The sequence below is a fragment of the Pinus tabuliformis genome, chromosome 1_1, assembly GCF_031772625.1.
Source record: "Pinus tabuliformis cultivar Carrire ecotype Pingquan chromosome 1_1, CPIR1, whole genome shotgun sequence".
Lineage (NCBI taxonomy): Eukaryota > Viridiplantae > Streptophyta > Pinopsida > Pinales > Pinaceae > Pinus > Pinus tabuliformis.
In genome coordinates this window covers 584,529,345-584,548,045 of record NC_142297.1, presented here as the reverse complement: position 1 = coordinate 584,548,045, position 18,701 = coordinate 584,529,345, and the positions used below count along the sequence as shown (strand labels likewise).

At 39.7% G+C, this 18,701-nt stretch overlaps 2 protein-coding genes across 6 annotated transcripts in view; both read left to right on the top strand.

Moving 5' to 3' along the window:
• Nucleotides 1–18,701, top strand: part of LOC149214595 (phytyl ester synthase 1, chloroplastic-like) — a 417,560-nt gene that overhangs the window by 116,922 nt on the left and 281,937 nt on the right. The window lies entirely within an intron of this gene.
• On the top strand, nt 15,088–16,027 carry LOC149214596 (uncharacterized). The gene is made up of 2 exons (XM_089392346.1): nt 15,088–15,245; nt 15,370–16,027. The coding sequence occupies exons 1-2, from the start codon at nt 15,118–15,120 to the stop codon at nt 15,836–15,838; spliced, it is 597 nt and encodes a 198-aa protein (XP_089248472.1). The 5' UTR covers nt 15,088–15,117; the 3' UTR covers nt 15,839–16,027.

The following is an 18,701-nucleotide window of genomic DNA, read 5'->3' as shown; positions in this document are numbered from 1 at the left end:
GAATCTTCAAGTCGAGATGCGAAATTGATATCTGGTTAGTGATTTATGATTCGTGGTGGTTTAAAGCATTCATTTTTTTTTGAAAATTCTCAATTGCTGGATATCGTTTTGGTCATTCTAAGAGCATTGTGATTTAGCTGATGATAGATGATTGCTGTTCATGGTCCATATTTTTACATCATTTAACAAGTAATCGTTTTAACCACAATCTCTTAAGGCACTGGTCTGCTAAGTTAATCAAATCCATCGAGTGCTTTTCGTATCGTGTCTCGTGTCTCCCAACCAATTGGTCGACAGTTGGTCTCATCATCTCATAGGGACTACCCCCCTTAGCCGTGGGAGACAGGCTTAAACGGAGGGATCGGGGATCAGAGTGACAACCCCCGGTCTGAGCATTGTCGTGTCAATCTGCGCGACAACAGGGCCTAAGGTAGTTTTGGAGGAAAATCACTTAGGACAAGGGGGGTCAAAATTAATCAATTAGTGGAATGTGGGGGCCACCTCTCCAAGAAATATGCACTACCTAGTTGGGGAAATTCGTACGGCTAAGGAGGGAGTTTGAATTGCCTAGTGAAGGGGCCCACATGAAGGAAGGGAGCAACAATTATAAATAGAAGGGAGACATCATCATTTGGGGCTTTTGATCATTTGGCAAATTTTACTGTTGCTCAAGCTATTTAGCTGAGTCACAAAGTGTTGTTGAGCACTAGAGTTTCCTAAGGAGGAAACTCACCCTTTCTTCGATGGACTACAAGTGCCACCATAGGAAGGCATCACCATTGTCTTATGGAGGCAGGGAGAGGCATCGCACAAGTGCCACCATAGGAAGTAATCACCATTGTCTTGTGGAGGTAGGGAGAGGCATAACACAAGTCCCACGAATTTTCTGAGCTTAGCTGTGATGTGAACCAGAGCTACGCAGTCCCTTGAAGAGTTGGTGTCGGGAATTAGAAGCCACACAATTTGCTGGACATTCCTTATCAAATTTGCTGGAGGAGAGGAGAGAATTACAGGAGCAGAAGGAGCCCACTTCATCAGTACGAATTTCTCTTGCAGGGCCTACGCAACATTGTCCCAGGCCTGCACAGTATTTGAGTGGAGCTGTTGTGGGTGGTCTTGGTTAGAGGGATTTGGAGTTGGTTTGTTTTGTGGGAGTTAGAAGGGTGCCTAGAGGAGATTTTCCACTATTTTGGAGGGTTGTAAAGACAAAAATTCCTGCAAGTCGAAATTTACTGGCAGTGGAGAAGTGCTGGGAATTTGGGGTCAAATTTGGAGCATCAAAACTAGAGGAAACCCTTTTTGGGTTTTTGGTGGGGAGCTCAAATTTAATTTGGCAGAATTTTCTAGGCATATTTTGAAGGCCAAACAGTGGTTCCAAGTCAGCCAACAATGCAGAATTTCTAGGGCCAGCGCAGTACCTTTCAGGAGGGGTCGAATTCCTTGTTTCCGGGCAACATTTCATCACCTGGGATTGTCTAGCTTGCTTTGGCAAGCCCAGGTGCACTTGTTCTTACATTGTACCCTCTCAAAGAATTAATAAAATGGCTGGTTTTGGAGCATTTCTGGCATAATTCTTATGGATGTCTAATGTCTGTTTGAATTTTTCTGCATGCACTTGTATTTGCTTGAATTTTCTTAATATCACTATAAAATTTTCCATTAGGAATATTATAGGAGAGACCTTATTCCTCACATTCGAGGAGAAAAACATCAAAGGTAGAATACCTCTGAGTTAGCCACAACAAAAGAGGACTAGCGAAGGAGAAAAGGAGGGCATGTTTGGATCTATTTTTCTCAGGACAACTAGGTCGAAGTTTGGAGAAGAAGCCAACATGGAAGAGAGGATATTCTAGGCATATCTGTGTTAAGTTTAAGGGTGGTTTTCTTTGCTAATAGGTCCGAAACCTTTTGTGATTTCTCTAGTTTAGGCCGAGCTCTTGTAGGTATATCTTGAAAGGTGGAAAAGTTGTAACAGTGAGCTGGAAGATGTCTTAAAGGCCTGTGAAGGAAGGGACTTGTAGAGGAAGGCTACCAACAATTATTTTTGAGGAGAATTGAGGCCAAGTGTGGGGTTGTAACAATAGTTACATTCAGCCCTAACAAAGGGCTGAAAGTTTCAGAATTGTGCACAAATGCTGAGGTCAAGAGGGGTAGAAGTACTCTGAGGAACAATATATGTTTACCTTTTTTGAATTGATGTTTTGTTAGTGGATGGTTGTCCTAGTTTCAGACAATATTTGGAACAGCCAAAAGGAACAATTTTGGGGGGTCAGTAGTGGTTTGCTCCAAGCCCTAAGTGCAACCTCTTGAAAGAAAAAGAGAAGATGTTAGAAGGGCAGAGGAAGGGAAGCTCAGGGACTGATCTTTGAATGACAAAATAAGGTAGCCAAGGGAGTAGTTTGTCTAGACCAATTTTATCAAAGAAAAGGACATATTGCAGTGATAGAGGGAATCCCTCCACGCCCTAAGTTTGCCTCATTGGAGCAGCGCAGGAATGAAATAGAGGGAAGAAGTCCCTAAGAGCTGAGGAGCAATAGTGGGCAGTCTAGGAGTTGTTCACAAATGGAGTTGTGAATAACTCACAAGAATACCCTATGATTTGGATTCATTGATGGACTAATGAGTAGCTAGAGAGCAGATTGGAGCCGTGTTCAGTGACCTAAAGGACGTGGATCGTTGATAGAGGTAGATTGGTGTTGCTGCAGATCAGGGGCAAAAGGACCGACATATGTATTCAAGACACGTGGACTGAAAGGGATGAGGGTCGCCACATCAACAAGTAGGTCAACAATTGTCTTTCTCAAGGTAGATTTGATGTCAAAGGACTGACACCAAGCCCTAGTTTGTTTTCTTGTATCAGTGATTTATGAGGGCCATGATCCTTGGTATAGGTGCCCTAGACTGTTGTATTATAGATTGATAATATAACGAAGTTGGGTTGTTGAAAAGTTCTAAAAGGTTGTTGATTTGTGCACGTGCTGATTTGTTGTTGTTTATATTGTACTGTGTAAAGTAGTTTGTTGTGGCATTTGAGTTGGTAGTGTCAAAGATTCGAAGACCCTAACCTAGATTCTCCAGTGTCGTGGTAAAACAACATTGTAATCTCTCGTTTGAGTCTTAACAACCACGATTAACTCTCAACTGATGACTAATATCAATTTGATTTCATCAATAGAGACCTCTAGAGAAAAATCAAACTTCCTTAATTAATACACTTTAATTAATCACTTTTCCTAAGTTAGACTTAGGAAATATTTTAACTCTAGCTAAGTAAGTTAATTAAGGCATCTCCAAGTCTTTTCTCGCGAGACCTTTTCTAGGTTTTGGAGATCTCATGCTCCTTAGCCTCTGAGACACAAAAGCGAGACTAGAACACCTATCCATTGCTACCAAATACAAAAACTAACACTACTTCTCCATTGTGGATTATGAAACCCAAGTTCTACTATATCATTTCGTCCAAAATTATGTCAATGTTTCACACCAACGAACTTGTTTCCATTCATCCTAGGTGAAGCCTTAGGGTGTCAATTGGAAGCTATGTTGCACATATCGTTAGCTCGTGTATGATTAGCTTCAGATATTTGTGAAATGGGTGACGTACTCTGTGAGAAGACAATATCCACAAAATTATGGAAGTGGTGTGTGGTCTCTTCATTCTTAGAGATTATAGTCTCCTCTTGATAAGGAAAAGAGGATATTTTAATGCCGTGTGAACTTTGCTGTGGTACACTAATCAGCACAAATATCCCCATGCTTCTTGATGTTGATATTTGAATTTGTAATAGTTTTCAATAATATAACATATCATGAAGAAAACAATCATCTCCAAGTGATAGGAAACATTATAAGAGTGCATACTACTCTCCCTAGTGGTATCCATAGCCCTAAGAATTACCCAACATATCCATGGGTAACAAGCCTTAAATATATGTTAACTGGGATTCTAATTGAGTAATTTTACATTAATTGATGAATTTGATCACTAATGATTGAATTTCCTGTCATATTCATTTACTTAAAAGCTTCAAAATAATTAATTTGGTCTTGAAATGCACCATTACTCCAAATACATGCATGGTTTTTGCTGCAAATGCATGGATTTGACTTGAATTGCATGGTTTTGGTTTTAGATGTGTGGGTTTGGCCTTAGACACATTATTTTGGTTTCAAGAAGAGAATTTTGAAATCTGACCCCAAATACATGGATGTGGTCACCATTGTACATGTTGAATGAAGATGATCGAGTAATAATAAATAAAGCAAGGTTGGTTCACAAAGGCCATGCTTAAGTTAAAGGTATTGATTTTGAAGAAGTGTTTTCCTCGACGTCAAGAGTTGAAGCGTAAGCTGCATGATATGGGGAAATAGGTATGCATTTTTGAAATGGAAACACAATGGAAACGTGACCCCCCAAAAATTTGGAAATGGGGATATATATGTATATATATATATAAACTTGGAAAGAATCATTATGAATGAATGAGCAAAGAACATTTAAATGACAAACAATGTTCCACCATCAATTATATTGGGATCCTCAACATTAGTATCACCCTTTGCCTCTACCTTAAACCTTTAGGGACATCAGTCAACACCACCAATTTCAATGAAACTACCTAATCCAAGCTTTAAAGTTTGCTACAAAAAGCCTAGCATACCTAATCAATGATTTTGGTTTGAGTGAAGGGTACATTTTTGCTAAGGCCATGACAGAGGAGTCCAACAAGCAATATCACTAACATCGAGGTACATAAAGGGCTTGGTGCTCTTGATTAACTACCAATACCATACCTTCATACATGATAGAATCTAATGAAAATAATCTTGAAATTTTGAAACTGTCAAGTCTGCTAAATTTTGAATAGGGTATGAAATTCTACTTTCTCCATATGAAAATTGATGAAGTTGGAAACACTCTCAAACATCCTGAAACAATTAATGGAAATGTTAAAAATTCAAGTAAAAGTTCTTTTACTTTAAGAATTTAACAATATTATTAATTAACAACATTTTGGTGCAAATGGAGAGTGAAACACTTCTCAAAGATTTTTTTTTGGTCATGGAGGTTTCTAGAAGTCTCATTAATTCATATTTAACATTTGATGATGCAATAAAACGAAAAATGTGGATCCCAACAATTAAATCAAGGAAAAATTAGACAAATTTCATTTGGAAACACATTGTATAGACATTGAAATGTGTTTCAATTTGTATGAAACACATTTCCAACATGTGAAATGTGTTTCATACGAACTAAAATGCATTTTGGTCGAGTTTCCTGTTGGGTGTCTGCTATAATCTTTGTACAACTGATATGCACCATGAACAAAGGGGGGTTTGAGGGGGGGCTTGGCAATGCCCTTGGTTTGGGGGGTATGCAGGGGGCGTACGCCTCCCTTGCATGAGGTTCAGGGTAGCACCCTGAAATATTTCTTTTGTGCATGGTTTTACGCATGGTGGTTTTTCCCATGGTGTTCTAGATGTGGTCAAAGGAACTGCGGTTATATTCTAATCCAATGTTAATGGATTGGGGTTTTTTTATGATTACTTTTCCATGTATATAGTGAATTGTAACATTGAAAGGAATACAATGAAAAATCAATTTGGTTTTCCTAGTTTTGGGTTCTGGGAGAAAAATCTATGTGTATTTTCTCTTCTCGACATTGTATATTTTATATTTTTAAGAATTTGTTTGCAAGAATTATCTGTACAGGGTTAAAACCTGCATTTGGTATCAGAGCAATTTTGGCCTCAAGGGGATGCCTTTGCAGCTAAGGGGTTTTGCTCGGGTTTGTGGTAGACCCTATTACACTGGGCGATTTGTCAGATTAATTCTTGTGGTGAAAGGAAATGGCGAATAGTGGAAAGATAGAGATCGAGAAATTCAATGGACAAAGTTTTGAGTTGTGGAAGCTCAAGATGGAGGATCTGTTGGTGGATAAAGATGAATGGATCACTATGGATCTAGGTACTAAACCAATGAAAATGTTGACAAAATACTAGACCAATTTGGATGAGAAGGCAAAGAGCATAGTACGATTGTGTGTCTTAGATTCACTATTACTGAATATTTTAGGAGAAGCTACAAGAAAAGCTTTGTGGGACAAGTTAGGGGCTTCGAATTAGTTTTAGTCCCTGGTAAATAAATTGTTCCTACGGAAGGTCTATAACATGAGGATGAGGGATGGAGACTTGGTGACAAAGAATTTGAATGCCTTCAATATTGTGGTAAGTCAGTTATTATATGTCAATATTAAGATTTCAGATGAAGATAAGGCATCAATTTGTTGTGTTCTCTACTAGACTCATGGGATAGTTTGGTTGTTTCCATAGGTAGTAATGCAACTACCATAAAATTTTATGAAACATTCTCATCCTTCTTGTTGGAGGAGATGAGACAGTAAGACATGGAGAGGTAGAATGGAGATCCCTTGTCTGTAAGAGGATGCACCCAAAAATAGAAATAGAAATAAATCCTCAAGTGGTAGATCTAAATCTAGATGGAGATCTAAATCTCCAGGAAAATTTGTAAAGGTGTGCTGGAAATGTGGAAAAGAAGGGCACTATAAGAAAGATTGTGGATCTAAAACTCTTGAGAAAGGAAAGGGATCAGATGATGCTCCTTCTATAGAGGTGAAAACCACCTCAAATGAAGGTGGGGATATGTACTTGCCTTCTTTAAGTACAAATTTGTATCATGAGGGATGGATGATTGGCTCGGGTGCATCTTTTCACATGACTCCCCATAGGGAGTGGTTCTGCGAGTACGAGAAATATGTTGGTGGTGATGCCTTCCTAGGCGATGATAAGAAAACCATAATCATTGGATGAGGAAGTCATGCTAAAGTTGATAGGTGGAAGGATTAGAACACTCCCTGGTGTTCTGCACATTCCAAGGCTCGTTAGAAAAATAATTTGAGTAAGTAAGATGGATTATGTAGGTGTAAAGACAACATTCGAGAAAGATACCTGTAAGATGGTTCGAGGAGCATTGGTGTTGATGAGGGGAGTTCGGATCAAAACTTTGTACAAGCTGTTGGGAAATACTATTATTGATGGGTGCAATGGTTCTGTTGTTCTTGAAAGTGAAGTAGAAAATCTTGTAGTCTCTGGAGAAAAGACTATACTCTAGCATCAAAGACTGAGACTTATTGGAGGGAAGGGATTTCAAATAATACATGGTAATGGTATGGTAGAAGGTATGTCTAATCGCTATTTGGATTTTTGGTTTCTGCGAACATTGTGTATATGGGAAGCAGAATCGGGTGAGGTTTTCCTCTAGTGATAAGAGGGTAGAAGGAATATTAGAGCTTGTGCACAATGATGTGTTTGGACTTGTGTCGGTTTCATCACTGGCGAAATTTGTGTACTACGTCTCATTTATAGATGACTTCTCAAGGAAATCATGGATATATTTCCTCAAGAAGAAATTGATTTTTTTGATAGGTTTAAAGAATTTAAGGATTTGGTGGAAAATCAGATAGAGAAAAAGATTAAGGTGTTGAGGAAAGATAATGGTGGAGAGTTCTTTAAGGAATTCAAAGAGTTTTGTAAAAAGTGTGGTATAGCATGGCAGAAGACTACTCCATACACACCTCAACGAAATGGAGTTGTAGAAAGGATGAACATGATATTGATGGAAATGGCAAGGAGCATGCTTAGTGGTGTTGAGTTAGGACATGAATTTTGAGTAGAGGAAGTGGATACTGCATGTTACCCTGTTAATAGATCACCTTCATCAACGTTGGAGGATAAGATTCCACATGAGGTATGGACTAGTAAGAAACCCTCTTTCTCACATCTTTGGGTATTTGGCTACGATGCATATGTACATGTTCTATTGATTTTTCAAGTGTTTTCTATATCGATAATTCCTTTTGATGTCTTAAATGATATTTATGCATATTCTTAAACATGATTACATCATTAAGCAAATTATACAGAAGACATCAATAGTACAATGACAGTAGAACCATGAAGAAGAAACCAAACAAGGAACACAAGATATTACCCTGAGAAAACCCATAATGGGGAGAAACCCAGCCAAAATTTTCCATAGAGAATCAATGCAACAAGAGATACATCAAAGTAAACCAACCAGGAAGATGACCAACCACCAAAAGACCAAGTCATCCCTCCACAGTTCCGTCCATAGAAGCTCTGCAACAAGATCATGAAACATGCTCCAAGCCTGCCACAAAATTCGCCCTATGCCACTGAGGTTAGCCTTTGAATGCACACTATATCCAAGGGATATATCTTAGAGACAGGGTCTTGAAGAGGCACAAATAGGGTCCTACGATTCTATATCACCATGCGCACTTATCGATAGAGAAATACCTCGAACATCTGCACTGAACCACAAGAGATATAGGCCCCAGATTTGCATTGAACCACAGGAGATATAGGCCCCCAATCTGCATTGAAGCACAAGAGATATAGGCCTAATATTTGAGCACTATTCCATAGATAAGTAGCCTCAGACTTGCGCACTGTTCCACAAATAAGTAGCCTCAAAATTGCACACTATACCCCAGATAAGTAACCTCAGACTTGTGCACTGCTTGTCTCCTTCTTGCCTTAGATTAGTGAGTTATCTTGCCTCATATAAGAGATCCAAAATTGTGTCTTCGAGGAGAGCGAATGGGCTCTATGTATAGTGATTCGTCCATGTGAAGAGGCACATATCTTGGGTAGGCCGACTTGATCCTTGTAGGACCAACATGGTCTGTAGGTAAAATACAAATTTAAATTTTCATTTTCTAGCTCTTAATGAGCCTTGTAATATTTTTCTTTTGAATAAATATTTTTCTTTTTCTTGCAAGCATGAAGAACATGCCTAAAAAATTTCTTTTACAAATATAATTCATTTTTCAATATTACAAGTACAAATGAAAATATTATGAAGACCGACCATTACTACAAAATTCAACATGTTCCAAAGAAGAAAAGAACCACATTGGATGGTAAATTTGAAAGGTGTGTCCTTATTAGGTACAAAGATGGTTTAAAATATTACAAGCTTTGGAACCCATAAATAATGAAGGTTGTGTATAGTCAAGATGTGGTATTTAGAGAAGTGAAGGATGTCATGAAACAAGAAGCCCTACCAAGGGAAAAGGAACCATATGTTGAGAAATGTAACTAGTTTTGGTCTTCATTATTGTTGTACTCATTTCAATATGTATCCTATGTAACAGACAAGAAAAGAAGAAAGAAAGTTATTATTATTAAAGCATGGGTTTCATTCTCATTATTGATAGCCTTTTAGGTAAAAGTATGTTCTTCGTGCTTCTAGGGTTTGTTAGGTCTTATGATTTATTGTAATGAGCCAAAGGAGTCAACATCATGTTCATAAGACCCTTCAAGGCAATTTGTAATTGTAAAAAGAATTAATTTTTAGTCTAGAAAGTATTGAAATCTCTAAGAGTACAAGTTGGCCCTGGGATCATCAAGTTGGCCTAAAGGAGGGAACTCGACCCCTTGAGAAGGCTATATAAAGGAGCAGTTTGACTTCATTTGAGACACATTCACTCACAAGTTCGATCTACAAGAAAGAGTTTGATCTCTAGCTAGGTAGTTGCAATAAGGAGAGCAAAAGTCAAGGAGAAGAAAGAAGGACAAAATTTCTTGGTTTCTAGGCTCTATCTCTCTCACACGTGAAAAATTCTAGGGTTTCTGGGTTGCAGAAAGAGGCCGAAGTTGCAGGACCGATTTGCATGTTATTTTTTGTAGCATCGGATGTGTTCTAGCCACGAAATTTGGTGGAGAGGCTAGAATATATGAGATCTCCAAAACCCATAAATTGTTTCTGGAAATTCCACCTAGAAGTGTCTCAATTAGATTATTAACCATTTTTTAAATATTTCCTAAGTCTAAATTTAGGGAATATGGTTAATTAATCAATATTAATTGAGATAATGTGAGAATCATCTAGAAACTCACATAGATCAATCCATAGATGATCCTAGCCATTGATTAAGTTATGATCTTGGCCATTGGTGCTCCAACAATGGATTATAAGAGGAGATTGATGTGGTGATGGAGAATACACTTGAGCAGTTCGATTTCCTTGGCAGAGCAATTTCCAGAGTAGCAACAATTAATTGTCGAAAAAAGCCAAAGATCAAAGCAACGGGTGAGGGGCAGAGACAATGATCTGGAGGAAGATTTCCAGATCCAAAGAGGCAGCAGCAAGAGGGCTGAGTTATTCCCAGTGAGGCAATGCAAATTCTAGAGGACTGCGCAATAGCCTCAGAGAAGGCAGCTCGATTTGCTGGAGAGAAATTTGTTCTCAGTTCTAGAGGCTGGGCAGAGGTTCCATAGGGTCGGAGAGACGATTTCCTCAGCAGCAGAAGGCATAATGACTTCATCAAAGACTGGTTGGAGGCTTGATGTCATAGAGACTGCATAGTGCAGTGTAGAGGTTGACGCAGAGGCTTCAGGAGGCCGAGTTTTTTGTAGGCAAGTTGTGCTAGGATTGCTTCTGGAGGAAGGGTAATTCCCTTCAATAATTTTGTGCAGATTTTCTTGCCATGGATTGCCAGTTTCAGGTATCCAGATTGTACTCAGATTTTCACTGTTGCATATAATAAAAACCCTCACTGCTGCACCATTTTTCCCAAGTTGGGTTTTTCCGGGGACATTTGTCCAAAAATAATTGTGTCAAATTTTATGTGTGTGCGCTAGTAATTCCTCAAATTCCAACGCTATTTTCTTCCACAGTTTATTTGTGAAAATCACACTGTGAATTATTTGGTATTTGCCATAGCAAACTGCAAATAAATTGTTAAATAAAATTAACAATTAGGAGATTAATTTCCAGTTTTGTGATAGATTGAAATTTTCACATGGTATCAGAGCATAAGTGATCAGCTGGGAAGCTCAGAAGTGGAAGAGAGAATTTCGCTGCTTAGAGGGAGTAGTAGGCCGAAATTCTTAGAGGTTGCGCAGTTCCTTGATAGCCTGCTGAATTGTTGTGGCAAAGATTCTATTTTTAGTTGCAGGGTTGTAGAAAAGATGAGTCGCCCTGGTTAGTGATTCCGACGGTTAGAGGGAGAAACTGCAACTCAAATTATCGTTGAGAAGATTCCTTGGCTGGATGTAGAGGGTTTTGTAGCAGCAAAACCAACGTCGGGTGGAAGAGAGAAAAACACACGCAGAGGGAAAATTTTCCTCAGGGAACTTCGAGTCTCAGAAGTTTGAATTTTCTAGGAAGATTGGCATTAGCAGCTAGCAGATCCACGCATTCTAGAAGGAAGTGCGAGTAGCAGAGCAACAACCCAATAGAGGGAAAGAGGAAGTTTTCGAGAGTTCTTTGAGATGGCCACTGCAGGGCTTCGAGATCAAGATAGGTTGGATGGATCATCCAATTACGTCATCCAGAAGGCTAAGATGTCCTAGATGAATATGGCCCGAAACCCTACATTGATAATGTAGTGGTAGTTCCTTAGAATGTAGATTAGCTGAAAGAATACAGGGAGGATAATACAGGAAGGATATGGCAAGGTTGAAGTAATTGATCTTGGATGGAGTTTAGGACCATATTATCTCACACATAGCGGTCAAGGGAATGACTAAAGAGATGTGGGATGCTCTCTCCACGTTATACTAGGGTACTTCCGAGTAGCGGGAGATGTTCCTAGAAGAGAAGCTGAGATGCATCAGAATGCAGAAGGAGGAAGGCATAGATCCCTTCCTCACCAGGATTCAGGAGGTCCGAGACCAGCTTGTAGCTGTTGGGGCAGCGCCTCAACCCATGTAGCTAGTGCGATTGAGACTCAACAGTGTCTCAGAGGATTGGTAGGTATTTGTTCAAAGTATCTTGGGCAAAGATACCTTGCCAAGGTGGGATAAGTTGTGGGCCGATTTGTAGCAGGAGGAGTTGAGGCGAGCTCTATTAAAGAGCTCCATCAGTGGTAGTAATAGCAGCAGATCAAAGGTGGTGAAGGAGGAGGAGAATGTGACCCTTGCGTCTAAGGGTCCCAGTTAGGGGCACGGGGGGTAGAAGAAGAAGAAGGACTTGTCAAAGGTCAAGTGCTTCAGATGTAGTGAGCTTGGTCACTACAGCACGTATTGTCCTCTCAGGAAGAAGGACAAGTCGGAGAAGTAGGACCAACAGACAGCTTCAGCATAGATCGACAGCCTATCCTCCAGGTTGGAGGAAGACTGTATGATTGCCCATATATCTCCATGGGTGAGGTGGGGTGACTTGGAGTTGTAGCACTCGAGAGCTACATATGGGCAGGGTCCTTGAGGAATCCACCTCATGGATCAATACCTAGCTATGGGGGAGCCCAAAGTATTCAATAACAGGGTGGATCAGTGGCAGTAGTTATAGTCAGATGCCAGAGTGACAGTTGCAGAGACTAGTAGCAGTCAGATGCTAAGGAGCGTAGTGTAGAGTGGCATAGTGCAAAGTCAGCAACAACGCTGATTCTTCAAAGACAATGCAGTAGCTAGTAGCAGCGAGAGACTTGGGTGATAGATGCATCATACTGATCACAATTGATTCAGTATTTTGGATATTTTTTAGTTGCTGCTGCTTTTTTAGTTGCAGTAGTAGCAGCAACCAGTGTTGTTAAAATCCCGATAAAATCGTGATTTTTTCAAAAAATCGCGATTTTAACCATAACTCGATCAAATCGCGATTTTTATCCATAAAAATCGCCAATTTTTTTTATACCCGTTTTTTTTCGAAAAAATCGCGAGTTTTTTCGAAAAAATCGCGAGTTTTTTCGAAAAAATCGCGATTTTTTGTGAAAAAATCGCTACAGGCGCGGGCAGCGGGCTTTTATATGCAAAAATCGATTTTTTTTATTTATTCATTTGGCTGTCCGCGCGGAGGAGGAGGAGAAGAGGTGAGGGAGAGCAGCTGAAGGGTTTCCGTCGGATTTGGGAGCGAATCCAAGCGTTTTTAGGAGGAATCCAAGCCAAGATCACCAATTTGTCCGTAAAAAAGGTATGTAGATTAATTTTTTTTTGTTTTGCTTCTATAAAAACTTTGTTTTTCATTGTTTTTAAAGAATTTTTTGAAATTTTTCATTGATTTGGGATGGGTTATTTGTTATGACTATGAGAACCAATTTTTTATTTTTATTTTCTCATTTTTTTTAAACATTGTTTATTTTTTTTGAATTTTCATTGTTTTTTGGCATTTGGTTGGGTAACTTGGGTTTGGAAATTGGGATTTTGGAAATAATTAACTTGTAATTTTGTAAATGCTAAATTGTAATTTGTATTATGTAATCCTAAATTCCTATTTCCTAATCCTTATTTTTCCATAGGTTTGCAAATTCAAAATTCAAAAACAAACATGCCAAGGAAATTGGATCCTTTCTGGGAATATGGTGAACCTAAAACTCCGAATGATAGACAAAACTTGTATTGCAAGTTGTGTGGAAAGGAGATATTCGGGGGGGTGTACAGGTTGAAGTTCCACCTTGCACAAATCCCTGGACGTAATGTGGAGCCCTGTAAAAATACAAATGCTGAAATTATCCGAAAAGCCATGAAATCATTGGGAGAATTAGAGCACACTAAAGAGGCCAAAGAAGAACTTTTGAGGCAACTAAAAAGGTCAGCTGAAGGAAGTGGGCCAAGTGGCACTGGTTCTACTGCAGCGTCAGTCAATCCGGTAGCTGCATCATCATTTTTTGTTCCTCGAACCACACCTGGTGCACAACCAACTATCGGTTCAATGCTAAAAAGAAATGAAAAACAACAAGCTGACAAGTTGATGACAAAATTTCTCCTCTGGAGTGATATTCCTTTCAGCATTGTAAGGAATAATCCATTTTTCCAACCTACTGTTGATGCTATTGCCAGTGTTGGCCCGGGGTACAAAATCCCTTCTCTTCATGATTTTAGAGGCCGGCTTCTTCAAGATGAAAAGCGTGACTGCACCCAAAGATTGGAGGATTTTAGGGCATCATGGGCACAAACAGGATGCACTGTTATGTCAGATGGTTGGACTGACCAAAAGGGGAGAACCCTTATAAACTTCTTGGTTAGTTGTCCCAAGGGGACTATGTTTATCAAATCTATTGATGCAACTCATCAAATCAAAGATGCAAGAACTTTATGTGATTTGCTGGATGTGTTTATTTTGGAGGTGGGTGCAGAAAATGTTGTCCAAGTCATAACGGACAATGCTGCAAATTATGTTGCTGCTGGTAGAATGCTTATGGACAGGCATCCTACTTTATTTTGGACACCTTGCGCTGCCCATTGTATTGATTTGATGTTAGAGGACATAGGGAAAATTCCCTTTGTCAAAGAGACTGTTGACTCATCAAAAAACATCACAAAATTTATTTACAATCACACATCTGTGCTTAGCTTGATGAGACAATGCACCAACAACAAAGAGTTGGTGCGCCCCGCCATTACACGGTTTGCGACGAGTTTCATATCTCTTCAATCCCTCTTGAAATCTATGTGGGATTTGAAGAGAATGTTTCTTTCAGAGGAGTGGCGTTCTTTGCCAATGAGCCGCAAACCAGAAGGAGAGGCCGTGTGCAGACTTGTTTCATACCAAGAAGACTTCTGGGCGGGAGTGCAGGAGGTGTGCGCTGTCACTGAACCTTTGGTAAAGGTTCTTCGGTTGGTAGATGGTGAGAAGCCCGCAATGGGCTATTTGTATGAAGCCATGGACAGGGCCAAAGAAGCCATTCGGTCCTACTATGATGACAAGGGAGATGATGGGTTCCAGAGACAACTCCTTCTATGGAACGTCATTGATGAGCGATGGAACAACACACTCCATCGTCCCATTCATGCTGTTGGGCTTTTCCTGAACCCTGCATTTTCTTATGCATGTGGGTTTGATTTTGATACTGAGGTCGTGGAAGGATTATTAACCTGTGTCCAGAAGATGGTGAGATCTCCAGAACAACGTATAGAGATCTCTAGACAAATTGAGACATATAAGATGTCAGGTGGCACATTTGGCTTTGAGATGGCTGTCATTGATAGGACGATTAAAATGCCAGGTATTTTTTAGTTTGTACTTTGTAACTTTGTTTCAAATTTCATCGTCTCTTCAAATTCCATTTTTTTCTTATGTTTATTTAAAATTTTATTTGTAATTTTGTTGTAGACGCATGGTGGAAGATGTATGGTGGCAGAGTACCCCTTTTGCAAAAGCTTGCCGTACGCATCCTCAGCCAAACATGCAGCTCCTCGGGATGTGAGCGCAATTGGAGTGTATTTGAAAAAATACACAACAAGAAGCGCAATAGGTTAACAACTTAACACTTAAACATTTAAAATATTGCAAATTTCCAAATAAATTTTTGAATTCATTAAACAATATTTTTTTTTATAATATTAATTATTAATTATTATTTCATGAACTTTGTACAGGTTGGAGTCCCGTAGACTTAATGACATGGTCTATGTCTACTACAATCTTCGATTGTGGGTGAGGCAACTAGAGAAGACACCTGATATGGATGCCATCTCATTGGATGGGATTGACACCACTGCTGAATGGAGGGTTGAGACCGAGAGGCCTCTCATGGATCCCACTGAGGATTGGTTAGTGCAGGATGAGGGGGAGGAGGAGGGGGAGGAGGAGCAGGAGCAGGAGGAGGAGGAGTTGGAGGAGCAGGAGGAGGAGGTGACACCGCCTACCCGGGCTACCACTACCACCAGTAGAGGACGTGGTCTCCGTCTACCTACAGTAGCTGCTACTTCTACAGCTACTCCTTCAGCTTCTAGAGCACGTCAGACTCCACTGCCATTTCCACCACCACAGGCACCAGCATCTTCATCTAGGGGGAAAGGGAAAGCAGTGACATTTTCTCGCAAGAGGGGCAGAGGAAATCAATAGGATTAGAGTCTTAGACTTTCATTTTATTGTATATGACATTATGACATGATGAGATACATTATCATATTTTTTGTTGATATTTTGAGGCTGAGTTGGGACTCAGGACTTACTATTCAGGACATGATTCAATGTTATGTGTGATTTTAGCGCTAGAAATGATATTAAACATCTTATATATTAGTTTTTTTATCATATTTATGTGTCAATGTATTTATTTTATGTTGTAGATGGTTTAGATATTAAAAAAATTGAAAAAAGAATGAAAAAAAATGAATATTTTTGTGCCAAACGATTTTTTCCCGATTTTTTCCGCTTTTTTCCCGATTTTTACGATTTTTTCCGCTTTTTTCCCGGCGCCGAATAAATCCCGATCGCGATTTTAACAACATTGGCAGCAACAGAGTTGTAATAGCAACAACAACAAAGTTGCAGTGCAGATGCAGTGTTGGCAGTGGTACAACAAGGTCAACAACAACACAGATGCAATGTATATCAGAGTTGGTCAGTAGTTAGTGGGCAGCAGCAGTCAGACATCAAAAGCGTGACAGGAGATGATGCAGAGAGAGGGTGTTGTGACAGGGTGTGCAGCGCTATAACACATTCCTCGCTAAGAGGGAGTGTTAGTTTTTGTAGCGTCAGATGTGTTCTAGCTGCGAAATTTGGTGGAGAGGCTAGAATACATGAGATCTCCAAAACCCAGAAATTGTTTCTAGAAATTCCTTCTAAAAGTGTCTCAATAAGATTATTAACCATTTTTAAAATATTTCCTAAGTCTAAACTTAGGGAATATGGTTAATTAATCAATATTAATTGAGATAAGGTGAGAATCATCTAGAAACTCAGACAAATTGATCCAGAGATGATCTTAGCCATTGATTAAGCTTTAATCTTCGCCGTTGGTGCTCCAATAGTGGATTGTAACTGGAGATCGATGTGGTGATGGAGAATACACTTTGAGCAGTTTGATTTCCTTAGCAGATCAATTTCCAGAGTAGCACTAGTTAGTTGCCGGAGAAAGCCAGAGATTGAAGCAACAAGTGAGGGGTAGAAATAGTGATTCAGAGGAAGTTTTCCAGATTCGGAGAGGCAATAGCAAGAGGGTAGAGTTATTCCCAGTGAGGCAGCGCAGAGGACTGCGTAGTAGCTACAGAGATGGCAGTTCAATTTGCTAGAGAGAAATCCGTTCTCAGTTCTAGAGGTCGGGCAGAGGTTCTAGAGAGTCCGAGAGACGATTTCCTCTAGTGGATTGGTGCTCCAATAGTGGATTATAAGAGGAGATCGATCTGGCGATGGAGAATACACTTTGAGCAGTTTGATTTCCTTGGCAGATCAATTTCCAGAGTAGCAACAGTCAGTTGTCGAAGAAAGCCAGAGATTGAAGCAGCAAGTGAGGGGCAGAAACAGTGATTCGAAGGAAGTTTTCCAGATCCAGAGAGGCAACAACAAGAGGGCAGAGTTATTCCCAGTGAGGCAGCGCAGAGGACTGCCCAGTAGCTTCAAAGAGGGAAGTTCGATTTGCTGGAGAGAAATCCGTTCTCAGTTCCAGAGGTCGGGCAGAGTTTCTAGAGAGCCGGAGAGACAATTTCCTCAGTAGCAGAAGGTAGAACGACTTCATTAGAGACTGTTTGAACTTTGGAGGCTTGATGTCATAGAGACTGCGCAATGCAGTGCAGAGGCTGACGCAGAGGCTTCACAAGATCGATTTTTTTGTAGGCAGGTTGTGCCAGGACTGCTTGTGGAGGAAGGGTAATTCCCTTCAATAATTTTGCCCATATTTTCTTGCCGTGGATTGTCAGTTTCAGGCATCTAGATTGTACTCAGATTTTCACTGCGGCATAATAATAAAAACCCTCACTGCTGTATCGATTTTCCTAAGTTGGGTTTTTCCGGGGACATTTGTCCAAAAATAATTGTGTCAAATTTTATGTGTGTGCTAGAAATTTCTCAAATTCCAGCGCTATTTTCTTCCACAGTTTATTTGTGAAAATCACAGTGTGAATTATTTGGGATTTGCTGTAGCAAACTATAAATAAATTGTTAAATAAAATTAATAATTAGGAAAATAATTTCTAGTCACTATGATGGATTGAATTTTTCACATTGCAGTAGGACAAAGTGCAATATCTTGTAGCTGGAAGGAGGAAACTTTGTCTAGACCTTGCTGACCTTAGGAAGAGCTATCTTCCTCTTAGAAGGTCCTAGAAGGAGATCGAGTTAGGGTTTCTTTAGGAGCTACAAGGCCAAAATTGCAGGGTCGAAGTTGCAGGTCGAGTAGCAATATTGTAGCTGGCAGGTCGAAGTTGCAGTGTGTAGCAGTTTTGTGCAGATTCAAGGAAGGACTTGAGGAAGGGCCGACTTGGTACTAGGAGAAGGACTTGGTCTAGGGATTGGGTCTTTGTATCTCATTTGAAGCAGATTCTAAGAAGAGAAGAGCTTCTAGTTTTTCCGCTTAGAGGGGTTTTGCCCTGTGGCTGAGAGCCTATATGTGTGTCCTCTTTTGTTGTTGTTGTTTCTTGATATTGTTTGACGAATAGATTTAACTAAAGAACACAAACAATATAATTAAGATTCACAAGAAAGTATCAAGGTTAAAAGAAAATAAGATATATTAGTTGTTGCTTTACATTTCCTAATATTGTATCAGAGCTAAGGGGAACAAGGAAGGCAACTAGAAGGACACTAGAAATAATTATTGATCAAAAGATAGGAAGCTCTCAAGCTTGAAAGAAGAAGACTACAAAGAAAATTATCTCTTGAGGGGATCTGGTTAAAGGCTCGTTGGTAGAAGACCCTTCTAATCTAGGGTTTCTACATTGAAGAAGATCAAGACTACATCAATCTCGTAAGGAGGGTGTTGATCTCG